This window comes from Grammomys surdaster, unplaced genomic scaffold (genome assembly GCF_004785775.1).
Source record: "Grammomys surdaster isolate TR1022 unplaced genomic scaffold, NIH_TR_1.0 200, whole genome shotgun sequence".
Taxonomy (NCBI): domain Eukaryota; kingdom Metazoa; phylum Chordata; class Mammalia; order Rodentia; family Muridae; genus Grammomys; species Grammomys surdaster.
In genome coordinates, this window is record NW_021604645.1 from 2,061,065 (window position 1) to 2,081,178 (window position 20,114).

The following is a 20,114-nucleotide window of genomic DNA, read 5'->3' on the forward strand; positions in this document are numbered from 1 at the left end:
GAAGGAGAGCGCGAGGGAAAGGAGGTGGGGGTGAAAAAAAAAACCAACCCACGATCAGGGGAACTCTGGGTCGTGAAAATGGGCCACGTGAACACGCTGCCCTATAGACTTCTGACCCAACGGCTGTAGCGCACTTGGAGGGCGGGCTAAGAACCTAAAAGGGCGATCGTTATTGGCTGAAGCTCGTACAGAAGAAGGACGCTAATTGGTTTGATTTCGGCCCTAACCATGAAGAAGCAGGTTGCTAGCACCCGCCTTTACTGCGGCGGAGTGTCACTGCTGACGTGGGGGCGGTGGTCCAATCATTTGGGTATGGAACATTCTAAAACTTAGACAAGACGACTGGGATTGGCTGACGGGCTAAGCCCGCCTCCAGGGTGACGTGTCTGCCTATGGATATCAGTTGCCAGAGAAACCTGGCTTTACTATGGCGGTTGGAGGAGCAGCAGTGATCACACGTCGGCTGCTGGAAAGAACTGGATTCTCGTTTCAGGTTTCGGGGTGGGGGTGGGGAGGAAGGGTCGATGATTTCCTCTTTCCTTCCTGACTTATAGACAGGATTAACTAGTGCCTTCACATTCAGGCAAAGCTGGATTCGTATTCCTGCTCGCCAACGCCCAACTTGGGCATGGCTCCTTTCTGTGTCTCGGTTTCCATGTTTGTAAAATGGTGATAATAGTAGCTGTCTCAGACGCGGATTCAGATGTGCCTAGTAAAATAGTGCGTGTAAGGCATTCGATGTGTGAATCCTGTCTCCGAAAGGTGGTAGCAATTGTTACTAAAGATAGAAATTTCTATAGAAGAAAAATTTTAAATTACGCAAATTTGCTCGATATCGTATTTTTTTCTGTACATCATCCGCTTTCTTAAAAGAAATTATGACGATAGGCATTTATTAAGCCCTACCGATAAAATAATTGCTAGTCCATAATTGCTTCAGAATGTCTGGGGATTGGAATTTTCTTGCATTAAATCAAAAAGAGAAAGGAGGTAGGGGAACGCGAATGAGAACGAGCTACTTAGGAAGCACATGCGAGGAGTAGGCCTTGTTTGAATCCTGATTCGAGCACACCAATTGTAAAATTTAAGATGCATCGAGGATGTTTAAATGCAGGATTAATATTCTTAAATGAAATCGGTGTCAGATTATTTTTTAGACGCTTATGGTGGCGATGTGGTTGTGTTTTCAGATTGCTCTATTTTGTAGAAATAAATATAAATGCTTAGGGATTAAATAATGTCAGAAAATGGCTTCAGAATAACGTGGATGGCTAGGATTTGCTTCAGAGTAAATTCAGCGATAGAGATGGGAGGGGTATAATTGAGACCCTAGATTAATAATCATTTAGACTGGGGGTGGGGTGGGCAGATGGGGTTTCCTGTATTTGTGTTTTTCCCATGGTATATATTTGAAAATTTCTAGAATTCTGAAGTCATTTTTTTGATAGCTTAAAAAAAAAGTGGGGGGGGAGCAGTGGGTGGGGTTACAGATGAAACAAGATGGCCTTCAGTTGGTAATTGTTGGAGCTGGATGATGGATTCGCATCCGTTTGTACTGCTGTTCTTTCACAATTTTATTTATTTCACGTTATCCTTAATAGAAATTAATTATTTTTTTCCAAAATGGACAAACATACAATAAAGTACATTTATCTGAAAATAAAACCACAAGAAAATAAAATTCGTACATTATCAGCTTTGATGTCCTTTGTGTGAGATAAAATTGTATTTACTGATGGAAAAGAAATTCACCATCTCATATCTCTTTATGTCCTTTTCCATCTCTTTGTTTGACCTTCTAGGTCATCATCAGAAAAGCTAAGTTTGCTATACAGTAAGGATCAGGAGCTCTGACCCTGGTTGCAGAACCATTCCTGGTTGCAGAACACAGGGTAAGTGCCTTCCCTCTGGCCTCAGTTCACAGACCAACTATATCACATGACCTTAGATGTGTAGGAATATTTTGAGGATGAATAAGCTGCCATCTGAGAAAATACTCTAAATTCTGAAAAGGGAAGGAAAAACAATATAGTCATGTGTAATTTTATTCTCTTAATTAAAAATTAGTGCTTTGTGGAGGCTTAATAGATTCAAATATTGCATTATTTTTCTCTAGAGCAAGTACAAATTTAATGGATTTGATTGCTGACTCTTCGACTTTGTGTAATCCTGAGCAAGAAACTTCCTTTGTTCCAAAATGTCCTCATAAAAGTATTTGCTATAATATTTCTGTGGCTTTAATTGTCATGAAACATTTTATGTACAGATATGTAAGCACGTTTTTGTAAAGTAGTGAATATAATTTTCTTGGAATTATTTTTTAATTAATATTGTTGGTTTCTCTCATTTTCCAGAAGCAGCCATTAACTACTAGAACTGAATTCTGAAATTAAGACTTCTGGCTTTTCCAGTCTAAAAAAAATGTTTTAAGGATATTTACTTACAAGGAAATTTCCAAGAACTATAATTTTAGCTTCCATATCCAGCATGCTAAGCATTTTTTATGTAATTTTCCTCTTTTGTTCAGACTGAAAATAATCTATTGGATTGGAAATGTAGCTTATGTAGCTTAGTTAGTATAGTCCTTCCCTGGCATACATGAAGCTCCAGGTTTGATCCCCAGCACTACCTAAACCAGGCATAGTGGCACATGGTTGCAATCTAAAGATTTGGGGGATAGAGGAAGGGGTTTCAGAAGCTCAAGGTCATCCTCAGCTATATAGGAAGTTTGAGTCTAGCCTGGGACATGAGATCTTTTCTCAAAAAAAGATGTTTATTTTTTAGACATGTAGAATGTTCCAATATCCAATTGAGAAAGTTGATATATACTTGATTTTAGCCAGAGACCAAGAGATGAAAGCATGATGTAATTAATGTGGCCCCATCACGGTTAACGAAAAGGTTTATGCCAACACATTGTTGGAGTCTATAAATACACAACAAAAGTACATTTGGAGTCTGGTTTCATGAATCTATGAAAAGGGGGTGTGTCTCAGTCTCTTCACAGCTCCATTTTTAAAGGAATTCTATAATTGCCTTAATTTCTCTCCTTTGTAAGGGCTATGTTTAAGTGGAAGGCAATTTCCTGACAGAGAGGCAATTTAGAGAATGAGTGAGAGCTGATCCATAGAAAACTGGCAAAGCAAGGGCCAGAGAGATCTGAAATGGGAAAGCCTCGGAGAGAAGGCCCTTGTCTTGGACCTTTGGGACTGCCTGTAAAGCACACGGTGTACAGTGGTACTGAAGTACAAAATGAAAGTATGTAAAATCCATGAGTGACCACATCACAAAAATCATCAAATGGATATATAGCTGAGGTTTTTTTCTCATTTCCTCCTTGTTCTCTCTATAGTCAGTCACCAGTTTTCTTCATTTCCCTCTAGATGACCTCATTAAAACCTTGCCTAAAATGTACAGATATGCATAAAAGAGTATTTTATGATTTTCTTTGTATAAACTATGGTGTTGATATACCACTAGCTATGTTTATTTAACAAAGAGTCTTTGAATGTATTTGTTCCTTCATAGATCTCTGTCTAACTTCTTTTGTGGTATTTCTTTCACAGTGACATTCCTTTAGCTAAGATGATACTCCATATTATGAGTATACCACATTTCATCAAATCACTAGAGGGTTGCCCCAGTATTTTCCCACTAAAATAATGCCACATCAGCCACCTTTTATATGCATTGACAAGTATTCTAGAGCAACATTAATATCTTTAAACTATAATAATGGAACCATTATGATACTGTTACAAGAACAACCAGGATCATCACAAGGGCCCAGAAATGGGTGTGGTGGCTCATACCTATAGTTCCAGTGGAAGGAAAGCAGGAGGGTTAAGGTAAATTCTATGCCAACCTGTGCTTGGGAAGAGAGCAAATTAAAAGTAGCATAATTTTCTTTTTCTTTTTTTTTCTTTTTTAATTTTTTTTTTTTGAGACAGGGTTTCTCTATATCTCTGGCCATCCTAGAACTCACTCTGTAGACCAGGCTGGCCTCGAACTCAGAAATCCGCCTGCCTCTGCCTCTCAAGTGCTGGGATTAAAGGCGTGCGCCACCACTGCCTGGCTTAACATAATTTTCTAAGGCATAAAAATTTATGAATATTTATAAAGTAGCATCTCATTGAGAATACTGATTGGTATTGAGCATGGATAAAAAGATTGCTATAAATTTGGGGGAAACTAAAGCCATCCTAAGAAATAGCATAGGAATTAATTTCTATAGGATTTGTTTGGCATCATTTTCCCTGAAACAAAGCCAAGGGTAAAGGAGAAGCCAGCCAGGTTTGTAATACTGAGATACATACATGTGCCCACTCCATAAGACAGTATTAAGCACACTTCCAACAATTATACCAACAAAAAAACATGGTGTAATGAATCAATGTGAAACAAGCACCTTAATACAAAAGGAAATAAAAATAGCCATGGAAGGAAAAAAAAAGATCTAACCAGTGATTATATAAAAAGTAGTTTGAAATCATACATATTCAAATAAAGATGCCCCACTACAAGTTAGATTAGCAAGAAAGTGGATTGAGACTTTGTGGGGAAAGGAGTGTTTGAAGCTTGAGGTATAATTGGATTAGTAGAATGCTTGCCTATCTAGTGTGCTTGAAGATGGAAGAATGAACTTGACATGGTTTTGCCAGGAATATAAATTAAAACAGTTATGAGGTGAATTGGGCTATATCACCAAAGCTTTACATAGGCAACCTCTTGGAATATATATCCTTCAGAGATACTTACCTGACATTCTTTAATATATCTGCATTGGCATCCGGTATTGAATTTTTATAATAATGAAATATTTGGAACAATGTCTACAGTAGGGCCAAGAGCATTAAAAACCTTTAACATCAGATACTAAAGAGCCCTCCAAGGGAAAACATTTTGTCAAAAAATAATTGGAAGGAATCCTAGAAAATGATAAGTTTACCAAGAGCCAACTCAAAAGGGCACAGACATGTACAAATGGGGGGTGAGTTCTAAGTTTGTAGAGTTTTTGAAGCTGTTTAGTACCGTGGTAAAAGCCTTATTAAATATGTTTTTTATACCTGGATCCACAAAATAAATCAGCTTGAGGTGAAAAAATGTCTAATCATAGCCCAAAAGGTGCACATTATAATCTTAACATGGGAACATGATTGTTTTTAAGATGAGATCTAAGATTTAATAATATGTGCTTACCTCAAATATCTAAGTAGGGGCAAACAAAAATGTTACTCTTATGACTTAATTGAGCTAGCTTTAGGGATTGATTAGGAAAATGGTCTGTAATAAGTTCAGCTGACATTCTCAAGTTTCTTGTTAAGGAAGTGCTCATGACCACTGTCTGCTCCTGGGTTACATTTCCAACCCTCAACAGCTTCAAAAATGCTTATTTTAAAATGTGTTGATCTCTTAAGAAAAATGAGTTGTGGTTTTCCAAAGCATGTATGTAAACAGAAACCCACTCCCCATGCATACATGCTTTTTGTCCTTTGAGTTGGTCCTTGGTAAGTTAAAACTGGAATACCATCCTTTCCTTGGGCTGAGGGGGGGGCTACCCTGAATATGTAACAGGCTCATGTATTACACATTTGCACACTTATTTAAAACAAATGGGATCACATTGTTCATAAGAGCTGTGCTTAGTTCTTACTGTCCTGCCTGTCCATTTTAGGCTCCCTCTCTGTGCTACTTACCCACTTACCTAAGGACATGAAACAGTTTTCAGTGTCAGTATATAGGCCTCTGCTTAATTCATATGGGTATTCTGTAGTGTGCATATGTAATTTGTATCATCCTCTCCCTACTGAAGAAGCTATAAATGTGTGCAGTACTTCATTGCAAGTAACCACTTCAGTGAACTACCCACATTCACATGTGGAAATGTTTGTGTGGGTTACTATGCTAGGTGTTCAGCTGTAACATGTTATTCTTACAGTGCCCTATAACAACTAGGAATAAATAATTTCTCATGTATGAAATGAAAAGAGGCTGAGAGTATACATGTCTTCAGCTCCATTTGGCAAATCAAAAACTCTTACTATTTTCCTTCATATATCTAAGGCACATTTGTAATTTTTTTCTTACATGTTGCAAAAGTTCATCTTCATTGCAGATACCTACTTTCCTTTCTAGGTTGTATTCCCACTTCATCTTTCCAGATCATCCTAGGAGAGTACTAGGAGTCCTTGGAAGGGAAAGAAGGAACATTGTGTAAGTCAAGGGGACTGTTGAATGAGTCATGCCATCATAGCAGGAGGCTTATTTTTTAATTCGTTTTCTCTTAACATTGTTTTTCTTGAAGTTCAACCTCTTTATCTTCTAAAGTCATATTCTTCTTACTCTCTGATGAAGCTCTCATCATTTTACCTGTGGTCTCTTTCTTGCTAACTCCTTAAATACTTTTCTTATGTTTTCTGGAATTCTATGTGTGAAATTCTGCTGTTTTTTTTTTTAAGGTTCACTGGTTCATAGTGTATGCTACAAGCTACATGATAATAGATCTCCATTTCTTTACTCTGAGTTTGAACATTCTCTGAGTGCACACTCCAGATATAAAAAATCCAGAACCAAGCACCTTTCTCCTCTAAGCAGTTTACTTAAATAAATACCATCTCATTTGATTGTGATAGTAATAAGATCCTTTAAAGCCTGAAAGTTATCACTAACTCCTTTCCCAGTTTCTCATCTCTTCTAGCAAATAGTTCCTAAAAGAGATACTTTATGCATGTAACTATTGCTAGACTAATCTTGTTTTCTGATGGTGTCACATGAATCCTTAAAAATGTCTGCTTTACTAAAACTATCTGGGCTTAGTTATGCAGAGCCCATTTTGACTCTACCTTTTGATCATTGTGTTCCTCTGTGTTAGTTCTGTGTGTGCTGCCATCACACTACTAGAGACCTACCTAGACTTGTATACACAAACCTTTACTGTTAATTAATTTCACCTCCAACTTCCTTATTTCTTTCAAATTCTTACTCTTGTTCCAAAGTATTGAATTTCAACTGTGCTTCTTTCTAAGGTTTTGTCACAATATCTTTCTCTAAAATTAAATTCCTGTCTTTTAAATAGCATCAAGAGAAGAATTTGTGGGTGTGTCTGTTGAGTTGTTAGGTAAGGCAAGAGTTGTGGGTGGGAGTAAGGATTTTGAGATAGAAGACAGAAAAGTACTTATAGGTGGTCCTCTGAAATAGGACCCCAAATCTATATTCCAACAGACTTTGGCATGTGTTGTGGTCTGATGGGTCGTAAAGTCACCATAGTAAACAACCAAATACAATACTTTATGTATTACAGTGGTTGGAATAAAAACAGGGTTGAATGAGTTCCAGAAAGCAGGCTTCTCAAACTCGTGGACAACAATCTGCTGAAGAAGACAACTTTAAGAAACCAACTCGAAGCAATATGCAGAGAAGTAAGATGAGAGGAGCTGCCTCAGGAAAGAAGTCAGCTGGTTCGCAGCCAAAGAATCTTGATCCAGCCCTGCCAGGAAGATGGGGAGGTCGCTCTGCTGAGAACCCCCCTTCTGGTTCTGTGCGGAAGACAAGGAAGAACAAGCAGAAGACTCCTGGCAACGGAGACGGTGGCAGTACCAGTGAAGTCCCCCAGCCCCCTCGGAAGAAAAGGGCACGGGCTGACCCTACTGTGGAGAGCGAGGAGGCATTCAAGAGTAGGATGGAGGTGAAGGTGAAGATCCCTGAAGAATTAAAACCATGGCTGGTGGAGGACTGGGACTTGGTTACTAGGCAGAAGCAGTTGTTCCAGCTCCCTGCTAAAAAGAATGTAGATGCCATTCTTGAGGAGTATGCCAATTGCAAGAAGTCGCAGGGAAATGTTGATAATAAGGAGTATGCAGTTAATGAAGTTGTGGGAGGCATAAAAGAGTATTTCAATGTGATGCTGGGCACTCAGCTGCTGTACAAGTTTGAAAGGCCTCAGTATGCTGAGATTCTGCTGGCTCACCCTGATGCGCCTATGTCGCAGATCTATGGGGCGCCACACCTACTGAGATTATTCGTGAGAATTGGGGCAATGTTGGCTTACACGCCCCTTGATGAGAAAAGCCTGGCATTATTGCTGGGCTATCTGCATGATTTTCTTAAGTATCTGGCAAAAAATTCTGCCTCCCTGTTTACTGCCAGTGATTACAAAGTGGCTTCTGCTGACTATCATCGCAAAGCCCTGTGAAGGTCTACTGACCACTCACTATTGTCTGCTATCTGTAAACACTTCTGTTTAGTCCTTTCATGGTATAATTGATGTTCTTTAAAACTGTCAGTGTAAAACAGGGCTTATGTTTCAGTTTGTTTCCTGTTCTGTTATAGACAGAAAATAAAAGGAGTACCCAGCTCCTTTCCTCGTTTCAAAGTTGCTACCAGTGTATGCAGTAATTAGACAAAGAAGAAATTCAGTAGACCATTTTATTGCCTAGTTGACAACATTGCTTGAATGCTGGTGGTTCTATCCCTTTGACACTACAGAGTTTTCTGATATGTGTTAATGCTACGTGATGAGATGCCCTGGTTCCTAGTGCCAAAGGTTCAACTTAATGTATATACCTGGAAACCCATGCATTTGTGCTTTTTTTTTTTTATGGTGCTTGACGTCTGTAAACAGCCCATCCTCTGCAAGTCCATCTTTGTTGTTCCTTAGGCATTCATTCTATCTTTGCTCAAATTGTTGAAGGATGGTGATTTGTTTCCTGGTTTTTGTATTTGAGTCTAATGCACGTTCTAACATGATAGAGGCAATGCATTATTGTGTAGCCACAGTTTTCTGAAAAGTTGATATTTTAGGAATTGTATTTCAGATCTTAAATAAAACTTGTTTCTAAATTTCAAAGCAAAAAAAAAAAAAAAACACGTGTGGTGTTCTTTTTATGTTCCTGAGACTGGTAAATACAGGATCATGAGATATTTGGGTGGCACAGAAGAAAACTGGCTCTCCATGGAAAACTTCCTTTCTTCGACTGGCAAGATGGCTGGGCCTGCTCTGCTTTTAGAGGACCCAAATTTGTTTCCCAGTAGCTCACAAGCACCTTCAACTCCAGCTCTAGGGGATCTGGTGCCTTCTGCCCGTGTCAGGTAACTCTGTGAACATTATATGCCACCACAAATACACATAGTTAAAAGTAAAAAGCTTTTTAAAAAAATTCTTGCCTTAGCAGATAAGAGTATACCCTGTCAAGTCATCCCCGGTGTGGCTTCTCTGGCAGAATGCTTACTAGTGACACTTGTAGCAGTCTGATTTGTTCCTGATGGTTTTTACACCTGTGGTTTTGGCCAGTATACCAGGTGAACTATGTCCAGGTCCTAGCCCCAAAGCTTTAATCCTTAGCAGAAGGAACATGGGAAACATACCCTGTGTATTATTTCTATCAGAAATACCTGTGGATTTTTCTAAATTTTATTATGGAAATTTCACAATCATGCCCCTCCCCAAACTTTTTTTTTTTTTTTTTTGCTTTTAGCAAATTGTTGGAATTTAGGAAAATGTTACAAAGGGAAAATGGAAAGTGAGAATCATAAATCATACAGGATCAGTCAGTCCTTGAAATTTTCCTAAATTCTTGGCAGAGAGGCGGAGACATGGACTATATTGTTCAGTTTGTACAGGTAGAAAAAGTGCTATAGACTGGTAAAAAAATACATTCAATTCTGAAACATAAAGGACCATGATACAAGAGTAGGCTTTTCTGAAGCCTCAATTATTTCTATAAATACCTCATCAAGTTACAATTGCCTTTTGAGTTCTAAGGGCTTTATGAAGGGGAGGTGGCTTACAATTCAGCCCATTCCATGGGATTTAGTACCCCTAGGCAAAGGTTACCTGAATGGAAAAAGGGCCATCTGACAACAGATGCACATATGAACTCTTAAGAAGATGCCAAGATAAAAAGAAACCTCAGTGTTTCGGTTCTGTATCATGACATACAATGTCTTCCCTCTTGCCAAACTAAAGGTCAGAGAAGGAAGACCTTACATATAGTCTCTATTGGGAAGCCTGGAGTATACAGAACAAGGAGACCTGAATGAAGGAGGTAAGGTACAACACAAGGATGTCTAACATACTATTTTACCATACCCATAGAATTATATATTAATAGAACACATATATTAATAAATGTGAGATCAGAATATACATGTACTCCTAAGTGTACATGTATATTGTACATGATTGATATGAAAATCCTAATTTATATTTTTGGTTGGGGCTGCTTCTATTTTTAAAAGATTGTTTCATCTATTTTAGATTCTATAATTTAAAAATTCCCCTTATCCTCCCTTTAAAGCCTCCCATGTACTCCTCCTTCCTTGCTGTCAAATTCATGGTCTTTTTTTCATTGTTTTAAAATGAGTGAATGGGAATAAAATGTCAAGTGGGAAAATTCTTTTAAAAAGTAACGAGGGGCCTAGAGAGCCAGCTCAGCATTAAGACCAACTGTTGCTCTTGCAGAGGACCTGAGTTTGATTGCTGGCACCTATGTCGTGGCTCACAACCATCCATAACTTCAGTTCTGAGAACCATACATACATGCATGCAAAATACACATAAAATAAACCTTTTTAAAAAAATGAGTTGCTGCATAGCAAAATTCAGCATAAATTGCTGCTCAGTGAAACAGTATTTTGTCCACCAAAATAGAGGAGCAGAATATAAATGTCTGAATGAATATATATATTTTATAAGTTGGAACATTTGAATAAATGAAAGAATAATATAGTCAAGAAACTTGTTTACGCGACCTTTAAAAGGCAAAATAGGGGGAAAGTATGGGCTTTTGAAGTATGACAAAACTACAAAAAATATGCAAGCTCTACAATGTACTAGATTAAGGACTTTATGTAGACAGTTATCTAGAGTTCCATCTATTCTTTAACAGAATTTTATAGAATTTTTTAAATAAGAATTAAAGGGAAAAGCAACATAGAACATCAAATGCTGCAGGTACCCATTGCACTCAAGCATGTGTTTCCTCCATAATTTACTTCTTCCCTTCCTTTAAGTGGTGTTCAACTTTCCGAATGCTGTGACCCTTTAAAACAGTCCTCATGTTGTGGTGATCCCCAGCTATAAAATTATTTTCATTGCTCCTTTATAACTGTAATTGTGCTACTGTTATAAATCGTAATGTAAACATCTGTGTTTTCTGATGGTCTTAGGTGACCCCTATGAAATGGTCATTTATTTGGCCATCCAAAGTGGTTGTGACCCACGGGTTAGTATGATATGACAAGAAAAGGAAAGCCCAGATTTGATCTTCCATGTCGTTTCTGTATTCCAGAATACATTATATGGTAGATTATGTTTAGGCAAAGAAACATTTATCATAAGATTTCATTCAGAGAGTTAAAAATAGTAATGACAATCATCATATTTGTTTCATGTGTTTTCCTGAACCTTAATTTAAATTCTAGGTTTAAAAGCATACATTGCTGCATATATACTTAGAGCTCTATAGGTTCAGAATGAGCTAGGCTCCAAATTCATCAGAAGCTTTAAGGCCTAGTAGGATCTTTTCTCTTCTCTGACCTCATCTATCCAGAAGATACATATGGCACATGATATATTGATGTTAACTAATCTATGTAAATGTTACAACAACCCTAAGGGGTTATAATTATTACCATTTTAAAATGCAGCAAAACAGCTGGGATTATAGTTCAGTGGTAGAATACACATTTAGCTTGGGTGAGGCTCTGGGTTCAATTATCACCACTAAAGATAGCAGCAACTCAGAGGCCAAAGGGACACAGCTAACAGCAGAGTATTTAGTACTTAAATCCAATTTGCAGTTACTTTTGAGTACTTTTAACCACTATACTATTCTGCCTCTGAAAACTTACACAGCTACATGAAAATGGAAAACATTAAACTATCTGTGAAAGTCCCCAGACATTTCAGGTCCTCCTAAGAGCATATGCCAAGATATAATTCTACAGACAGCAAAGAGAAGTTGCAGAGAGGCTTTTCATGGATAAAGAAAGGGAGATCCAAAGAAGATGGGGAAAGCATTCAGACACTGTTACATAGCTCACACTTGGGAAGGATGGAAGGAAGAATTTAGGCAGAAGGAGCTTCAGACAACAATGTATTAGTGAGAATCTGGAAGAGACTAAAGAAAATGTAAGCAAATATGAAAAAAAATCCCTTATCAAGCAATAAAGGTCTAGTTCTAGTAGTGCCTCATCATGGTATTGGTAACAGCATAGGGATTCATGGCCTCATGAGTAATCTATGTAAGGGTAGTTCAGAGGACTCTTTTCATACAGTTATCCACATATCTTCTGTTGAGCAAGGCTAGGGGCATAAGTCTTATCTGTTCTTATGCTACCTCATCACAGAAGCTTCCCTCTCTATGTATTCTTCTAAGAGCAAGGTGATTGTAGTTCACATATGGCTTTGCCCCCACCCTTGCTTTCTAAGATCCTGAGACCCCAATGTCTCCTATCAAGAATTTGGACAGGCAAATCAGTGCATGGACATGTGATTGGGATGCTAGCCCTTTGTGTGGGAAAGGAAGTAGTCAGAAACCGGAAACATGTATTTCAAATACCAATTTATTGTCTGATTGCCTTCGTTTTCAAGTCAAGTGCTACACACAGTGCATGGTGGTGTTGGAACAAGAGATAACAATCATTTCCTACTAATTTAGAGGCAAGCTCACTTTTTACTTCTGAGCTTGTGAAGACTCAAGACAGAAGATGGTCTTTACCAGGCAGACACAGAGATAAGTCATCAGAGAATCACCAAAACAGGTCACGACATATCCTAAGCTTTTCTGAGATTTAGAGCAAAATGGATAGGAGAGGGATGGGCGAGCTCTTGTCAGCTGGCTAAGCTCATTTTTAGCCAGTTACTCTAGAGACTACTTTACTGAACTCCGAGGAAGGGCTAACTACTTCTGCTGCAAGCCCAAATGGTCTAGTCAGACTTGGTGAGACACTGTCTAAAGACAGTTTACAACCATTGTTTCTAGTGAGGGACTCTGGGGGCATTTCTCCGTCTCTATAAAAGAAAAAAGGGGAATGAGGAGAAGGACAACATGCTCCAATCATCAATGAAGACAGTTGGCCTCCTCTCAGTAAATCTGTGTGGAACAACCCTGCCATCAGCCTTGGAGAATCTGATGCCTCCTGAAGGATGCAGCACCAAAGGGTAGAACTAGCACACAGAGAACTGCAGGATTGAAAAGTTCTTCCTGTCAGAGTGCTCCCTTTGAATGCTAAGGGGATGGATTTACCCTTTCTTATTATAAACCTGGCACTCGTGCCCAGAAACCTAACCTCACTCCAGAAGGAATTCCAGCCCCACCAGCACGCAGCAGGCTGTAATAGCCTTAAAGACAGAGACCTGGAAACAGGAACAATTCCCAAAATGGCATGAGAGAGGAGAGAGGAAAGGAAGGAGTAAAGGACATATTTTTACTTATTTTATAGAAGCATAATTTTGTCTTCAGATTTTTGTTTTAATTCATTAAAAAAGTGTTTCCCTTTGAATTCACATGGATATTTTGTTATTTTTCTCACTTTATAGTTTACCTCTCCTGCATTTCATAGGTCCCTACCCTCTAGACTTTGGTGTTAGGTGAAGCTACTTTTTTAGTCTTAGCTAATATACCATGGATAGTGGTAACAGACACTCTTTAGACTATTGTATAGTGAGAAAGATTTTCGTGATGGCCCGCCACAGTGATTAATAATAATAAAGGCTTTGAACATCCATTACTCAAGTCCCTAATAAAGCATGGGGAAGGGAAGGGAGCAGAGCTCTTTCACCTCTGACCTTTACTAATACATCTTAGGCATGTGGGGGGAGCTAGAAATAATTCTTTTCTCTAAGAGTCTCTCTCTCTCTCTCTCTCTCTCTCTCTCTCTCTCTCTCTCTCTCTCTCTCTGTGTGTGTGTGTGTGTGTGTGTGTGTGTGTGTGTATGTGGCATGTGGGGGGAGCTAGAAATAATTCTTTTCTCTAAGAGTCTCTCTCTCTCTCTCTCTCTCTTTCTCTCTCTCTCTCTCTGTGTGTGTGTGTGTGTGTGTGTGTGTGTGTGTGTGTGTGTGTGTTCCAAGAGGAACAAGAAGATGGGGCAAAATTGTACAGAATGCATTCTAGGAAACAATCAGCTTCCTTACCCTCACCAGGGAGTATCAGGCACCAGCCTGTCCCTGTCTCATATCCACCTACAAGGATTCAGTATGCTTACCTTTTTCCCCATTTGTGCTCAACATCCCCACATCCTCTGCAAAAGGAAGCTGACACCTACACAGGATTCAGTTCACTTCCCCAACAATCCTCCTTGTACTCACCCTTTTCTAAATCAAAATGAACATCGGGCCTAGCAGTGGTGTCAGAACTGCAGTACATGAACTGCATGTATATGACCAACAGCATCCGTTTCCCATACCTTTTTCAATTCCAGAATTTGGCAAGTGGTTTCTAGTCTCACCCTGATTTGCAGGGAGCCAGAGCATTTCTCCCACTTCCCTAGGCCAGAAACCATCCTGCTTTCAGTGAGTAGACCCGAGCGCAGCCCCTTTCCCAGATATGGCCCCTTTTATCTGTAAGAAAAGCATATCATTACTTTATTTTATTTTATTTTATTTTATTTTATTTTATTTTATTTTTACTATGCATTTCTACTCTGAAATGTAGCAATCTGGCTCCAGACCTCCTGTGGTCTTTATCCTAGCCTGTGCCTTAAGCTACCACCAGCTCATTAAAAACACTTCAGATCCAGAGCAGGCACTACCCTTTTCTGTCTAGTGGACACACTAGTCTGCCACCAAGGCAACGGGGAGACGACACTCAAGTGGAAAAGACTGGGACTACCTGGTAACTTAAATGCATGCCAGTGCTTTCTTTGTTCAGTGAAGTTTGTGTTATCAGTAAGCGTGGGCTCTCAATTCACCCAACAGCACTTCATCAGGAGCCCAGTCGCCCCTCTCCACTTCCCTCTTGTTAATCCTTTCTGTTTCTGCTGGAGACACTAAAAGTGTATTATCTTCCTAGAATTTCTATTCCCTTTCTTCTCAGATTATCAGAGAGGATCACCACTTGGGCTAAATAGACAATAGTTCCTTTTTTCGTTCTTATTCCCTAAGACTCTTTTCCTCTCCACTCCCAAGACCCTAAGGTCTATTGCTTCTAATATAGTCCTATACAGACACTGAAAAAGCAGGGTTCAGGAAATGAGCCTGAGAGTGAAAGAGAGGGGGTGGGGATTTCTGCTACTTCTTTTCACTATTTGTCCATTCTGTTCCTTATCACTACTGTAATTCTTTTTACTGGGATTATCAGTCTACATCCTGTTTGTCATTAGAAAATAGAAAAGATCTGTTTTCATTTGGGAAGCAAGAGGTGGATAAAAGAGTTCATGTGGGTAAGCAAATAACCCAGCCACCTGTTTTTGCTGCTCAGTGGTCATACAAATATAGATCCTCTTAAGCTGTCACTATTTTGGAAGTTTGAAATGTACAGAGCAGCTGGAGCTCCCCTGAGGGCCCCCTGTGTATGTGAGAGGCTTTTCCATGAAGTCAGCTCTTGTGACCACAAGATGCCACAGTACAGAAGTAATGTGGTTTCTGATTTTAAAAGCCTGTTACTGTTGATGAAAGGACCTGCTCAAAACTCAAAAGAACAAAAGAAATAGTTGATTTTAGAGCCAAAGATCAGTGGCCATGGCCCAGAAACACAGATTCAGGTTTCCCCAACATGCCATGTTTCAACATGACAACAGTGCCATGAAATCCTATAGTAACAGAACAAAGAAAATTGTAAATCAAGAGGCCTTTCACATACTTTGATGGGCACATTACTTAGGCAAGTTACAAAAAAGCAGGGAAATCTCAGCTATAGGCCTCCTTTTGCAGTCTTAGCCATTCACTCGATGGAAACCAGGGGTCTGTTTGTACATTCCAAAGGATTTACCTAATGTTTACAAAGATGCTACAAAGATATACAAAAGAGAGCAACAAATGGCTATTAGGGGGCGTAAAGATAGCCCAAGAAAATTTGGCTGGGGACTTAACAGCATTCCAACCTTTCCAGATGACTGAGGTTCTAAGCAGTCAGTCAACCTGTTTTAGTCCACTTTCCTGATGTTATGAGAAAACATTCTAACAAAAGCAACTTGTGGAGGAAGAGGTTTGCTTGACCTAGACATACCAATTTCATCCATCAGCAAGAGAAGACAAAGCAGGAACTCAAGACAGGAAACTGAGGCAGGAATCTGGAACAAAAACCCTAGTGGAGTGCTGTTTAGTGGCTTGCTTCTTTTCTTGTTCTTTCCTAGCTCTCTTACATAGTCTAAGCCCACTTGCTTAGGAATGGCGTCAGTCAGAGTGGGCTGGGCCCTCCCATATAAATCATCCCTAAGACAATTCCCTACACACATGCTCACAGGCCAGTTTGCTGAAGATAATTTCTCAAATGAAGTTTCTTCTTCTCAGCTCACCTTATTGTGTTACATTAACAATAAAAACAAACCTTAGCAGTCACAACTTCTTTCCAGGAATACAAAACCCCTACTGCTTACCAACTGAGGGTGAGACACAGGTTAAGGAGTTTAACATTTACAATTGAAAATAGCCTCTTTAAGCAAAAGGATATTTAAAAGGAATGGGTAAGGGATTAGGATGGCCAATTGTTACCGCAATAAATGAATAAATGATATGGGCAACACAAACTACTAGATATCTATGTTAACATATATTTATTATGAGAAATTATAACCAGTAGCACACTTTGAATTTAACAATGACATACAGAATGTCATAATTCAAAGTGGAAAAATGTATTTTCTTACTGCCTCTCACACCTCTATAATGATTTTTTTCACCAGTAAATTTTGGTTGAAAACACTTAGATCCTCTCTTCATATGACATTTTGATAATATCTCTTCCCTCTCTCCCAAAAAAATGCCAAACCAACCAACCAAACAAACAAACAAAAACCTTAAAAGGTACGTCAGTATTTCCTTTGGCACAGTCATTTGTTATTGATTTAAAAAAAATCTTTCAGCTTTATACTTCATTATTAGTTGTAGGTGTATTTTTATTATTTAAAAATTTTTATTTTTGTTATTGCCAAATTAAGGAAACCATTAGCAACATCTGTGAAGTTTCTTTTTTTGTGTGTGTGTTTAAGATTTCAGAGCATTTCAAGTTTTCTTGTGCATATACTAATCCTAAATAATTGTATGTCTGTACGTACACATGTGCTAACATATGCACATGTGCTATCCTCGGGATATAATACAGAGCCTCATGTATGATAAGAGAGAATACTGAGCTACAGCCCCAACCAACAAATCAGAATATTCTTAATGCTCATAATCCAGTTTGACATCAATGCCTTTTTGTGGTAATGTGGTTTAAGTTTTATAATACTTTGGTAAATATAAATATTTCATGCCACATCACCAAAAATTGAGTCTGTGTACATGAACTAGGAAAAGTTATAGATGGTATGATGTGTAGACAAGTTTCTAAAATTTGGTGGGGGTGTTTTTGAGACAGGGTCTGTCTATATGGCCCTTGATGTCCTGGAACTTACTGAGAAGACCAGGCTGGCCTCAAACTCACAAACATCTGCCTACTTCTGCTTCCTGAGTACTGGGATTAAAGGCATGCACCGCTATGTGGAGCCCAAGATTCCATTTTTGATGGCCGGATGATACTTATCCACAGTAGTGTTCACTGAGACTAAAAAAGCATCTTGGAATCAGTTAAGGAAGTAAGAACTACTATCAAATGCTGCCAAGAGTCTGATGATAGACCACCATGATTTTAATTGTGGCATAAAATTTACAATCGTCTACTAAGTCCAAGAAAGGCAATTGAGTGGAGGAGTTAGGCTCAGCAGCACTTGAATTAGATGATACTAGTTTCCATTTTATGACTTTACCCTGTAATTGCCCCTAATTTATAGTTATTTATTTATACGTGGAAGGAACTGAGGAACACAGGGATAAATTACCCAACTAAAACTAAGCTAAACACAACTCTAAATCAGCTTCCCCTTACACCAATATGCCTATATTCATCTTATTGAAAATTACTGCCGGGCAGTGGTGGCGCACCCCTTTAATCCCAGCACTTGGGAGGCAGAGGCAGGCGGATTTCTGAGTTCGAGGTCAGCCTGGTCTACAGAGTGAGTTCCAGGACACCCAGGGCTACACAGAGAAACCCTGTCTCAGAAAAAAAAAAAAGAAAGAAAGAAAGAAAAAAAAGAAAATAACAGAAAAGTTACAATAGAGATGCTTTTGAATTGTGGGTATTGTTCATGAAACTTTATTCTCCTTCTAACACTCTCTCATAGCCACTTCCATAGCTTTGCTAATTATAAAAAATATTCAAGACGGTGATGCACTGTACACTGATTTTTCTATCGCTATTCAAACAAGCTACCAAAGAACATACATGGGCTGGACTTAGGCATCCTCACTCATATGCACTCATGTGCAGCTTGCTCTTCATGTGGGTCCTGAACAACTGGAACAGCGTCTATCCCAAAAACTGTTGCCTGTACATGGGATATGTTCTACTAGCTGGGCTGTCTTGTCTGACCTCAGTAGAAGAGAAAGCACCTTGCTTTGCAGAGACTTGAAGTGCCAGGGTAGGTGGGGACACTCAGGGGCCCCCACTCACTCAGAAAAGGGGAGGAGGGAGGGAGAGGATAGTGGGAGCAAGTGACCTGGAGGGGAGCAGTGATTGGTATGTAAAGTAAATAAGTAAAAAAAAAAGATAATTATGTCAAGATCACATGACAATAACCCTTGGAACCTTGATTGTATTTTTAAAATATTTCCTGCTAAATAATATAATCATGGATGTGATACCTCATTATATTCATGGATTCCGTCTAATATCAAAGGCAAGGACATACATAAGTTGAGTCCATCATTTTGCCTTCAAGAACCCTTTGTAAAGCCCTATACAAATCGACATCTAGTTGCTCGTAGAAATCAAAGAGCCTTGAAACTTCTGCTTCATTAACTTCAAGGCAATTTCACCTGTTCATTGCTCATCGGCCATTCACTTTTTTTCCACTTCTCTATAACTGCAGTCTGCTACTGAGTTCCCAAACCTCAGTCCTATATAATTGTGGATTCCTTAGTGCTTACAATTCTAACAGATGTTACATTATGAACTGATGGATACTGTTTTTGTTTTGTTCTACAGTGCTGGGGGTGGGCATAGTAGATTTTTATATTTTGGGCATTCAACAAAATGTCACAATGACTTCTTATATACACACTGAATATGTCAGGTTGTTAGATATACAAAAACCAACCACAAGAAAACAGCATATTTCCTCTAGAGACCTCTGGGAACTTCACCATTACTGTGTGCTTACCATGTGGCTGGCATAGGGAATAGAGAGCTGTTTCTTTCTTGTATGGATAGCATAGTGATTAGCCCAACTTTCCCTCATTCATTAATCTGTGAAATATGAATTATAACCGGGCCAGTATAAATTTGAAGAAAGTAGTACCAGTGTAGACAGGATTCACTAGAGTTAGTTTTTTTTTAAAGCCATATAAACGACTAAATATGTTTTTTTTTCTGTATCTTGTCCTCTTATTCTCAAGGCTTTTAAGAATCTAGACTGAATCATTAATTCTATGCTTTGTCATGGCTTTTCCTCTGCTCTAGGCAAAAGAGACCACCCAATTGGTGTGACCCAAACATACTTGATGCATTTCTTGTCTGGACCCTTGCCTCTTGAATAAGGAACTCCCCTAAAGTCTGGCACTCTAAAGGTCGACATCACACAAATGGCTTTCTTTTGGGGGATATTTCTAAAGCAATTAAAATAGACCACACAGGCCAAGAGCCATTAGTTACCAGTTCAGTGATAACACAGACATATTTCTGGAGTAACCCAATAGTTTAGTTCAGGCTTGTGAAAAAATATTTTTGCAGAACATTGTGAACCTGTTGCTTCTTCTGTATATGTGGTTTCATCATTGCAAGGGTACACACAGATCTTTAGTTGGAACACCTTTGATCCTTCTCCCATTCAGGCATGGATCCTTAACTATAAGTGTCTTAATTTCTTTCTACCCACTCCAAATTAAATGCCCTATGACATTTCTTCTGCAAGACTGA

At 38.8% G+C, this 20,114-nt stretch overlaps 1 protein-coding gene across 1 annotated transcript; it reads left to right on the forward strand.

Moving 5' to 3' along the window:
• The first annotated feature begins 350 nt into the window (after positions 1–350).
• Morf4l2 (mortality factor 4 like 2) lies at positions 351–8,863 on the forward strand. Its single transcript, XM_028770323.1, has 4 exons — positions 351–493; positions 1,803–1,892; positions 6,136–6,213; positions 7,301–8,863. Exon 4 carries the CDS (start codon positions 7,325–7,327, stop codon positions 8,189–8,191), a length of 867 nt encoding a protein of 288 aa, XP_028626156.1. The 5' UTR covers positions 351–493; positions 1,803–1,892; positions 6,136–6,213; positions 7,301–7,324; the 3' UTR covers positions 8,192–8,863.
• Positions 8,864–20,114: the final 11,251 nt, after the last annotated feature.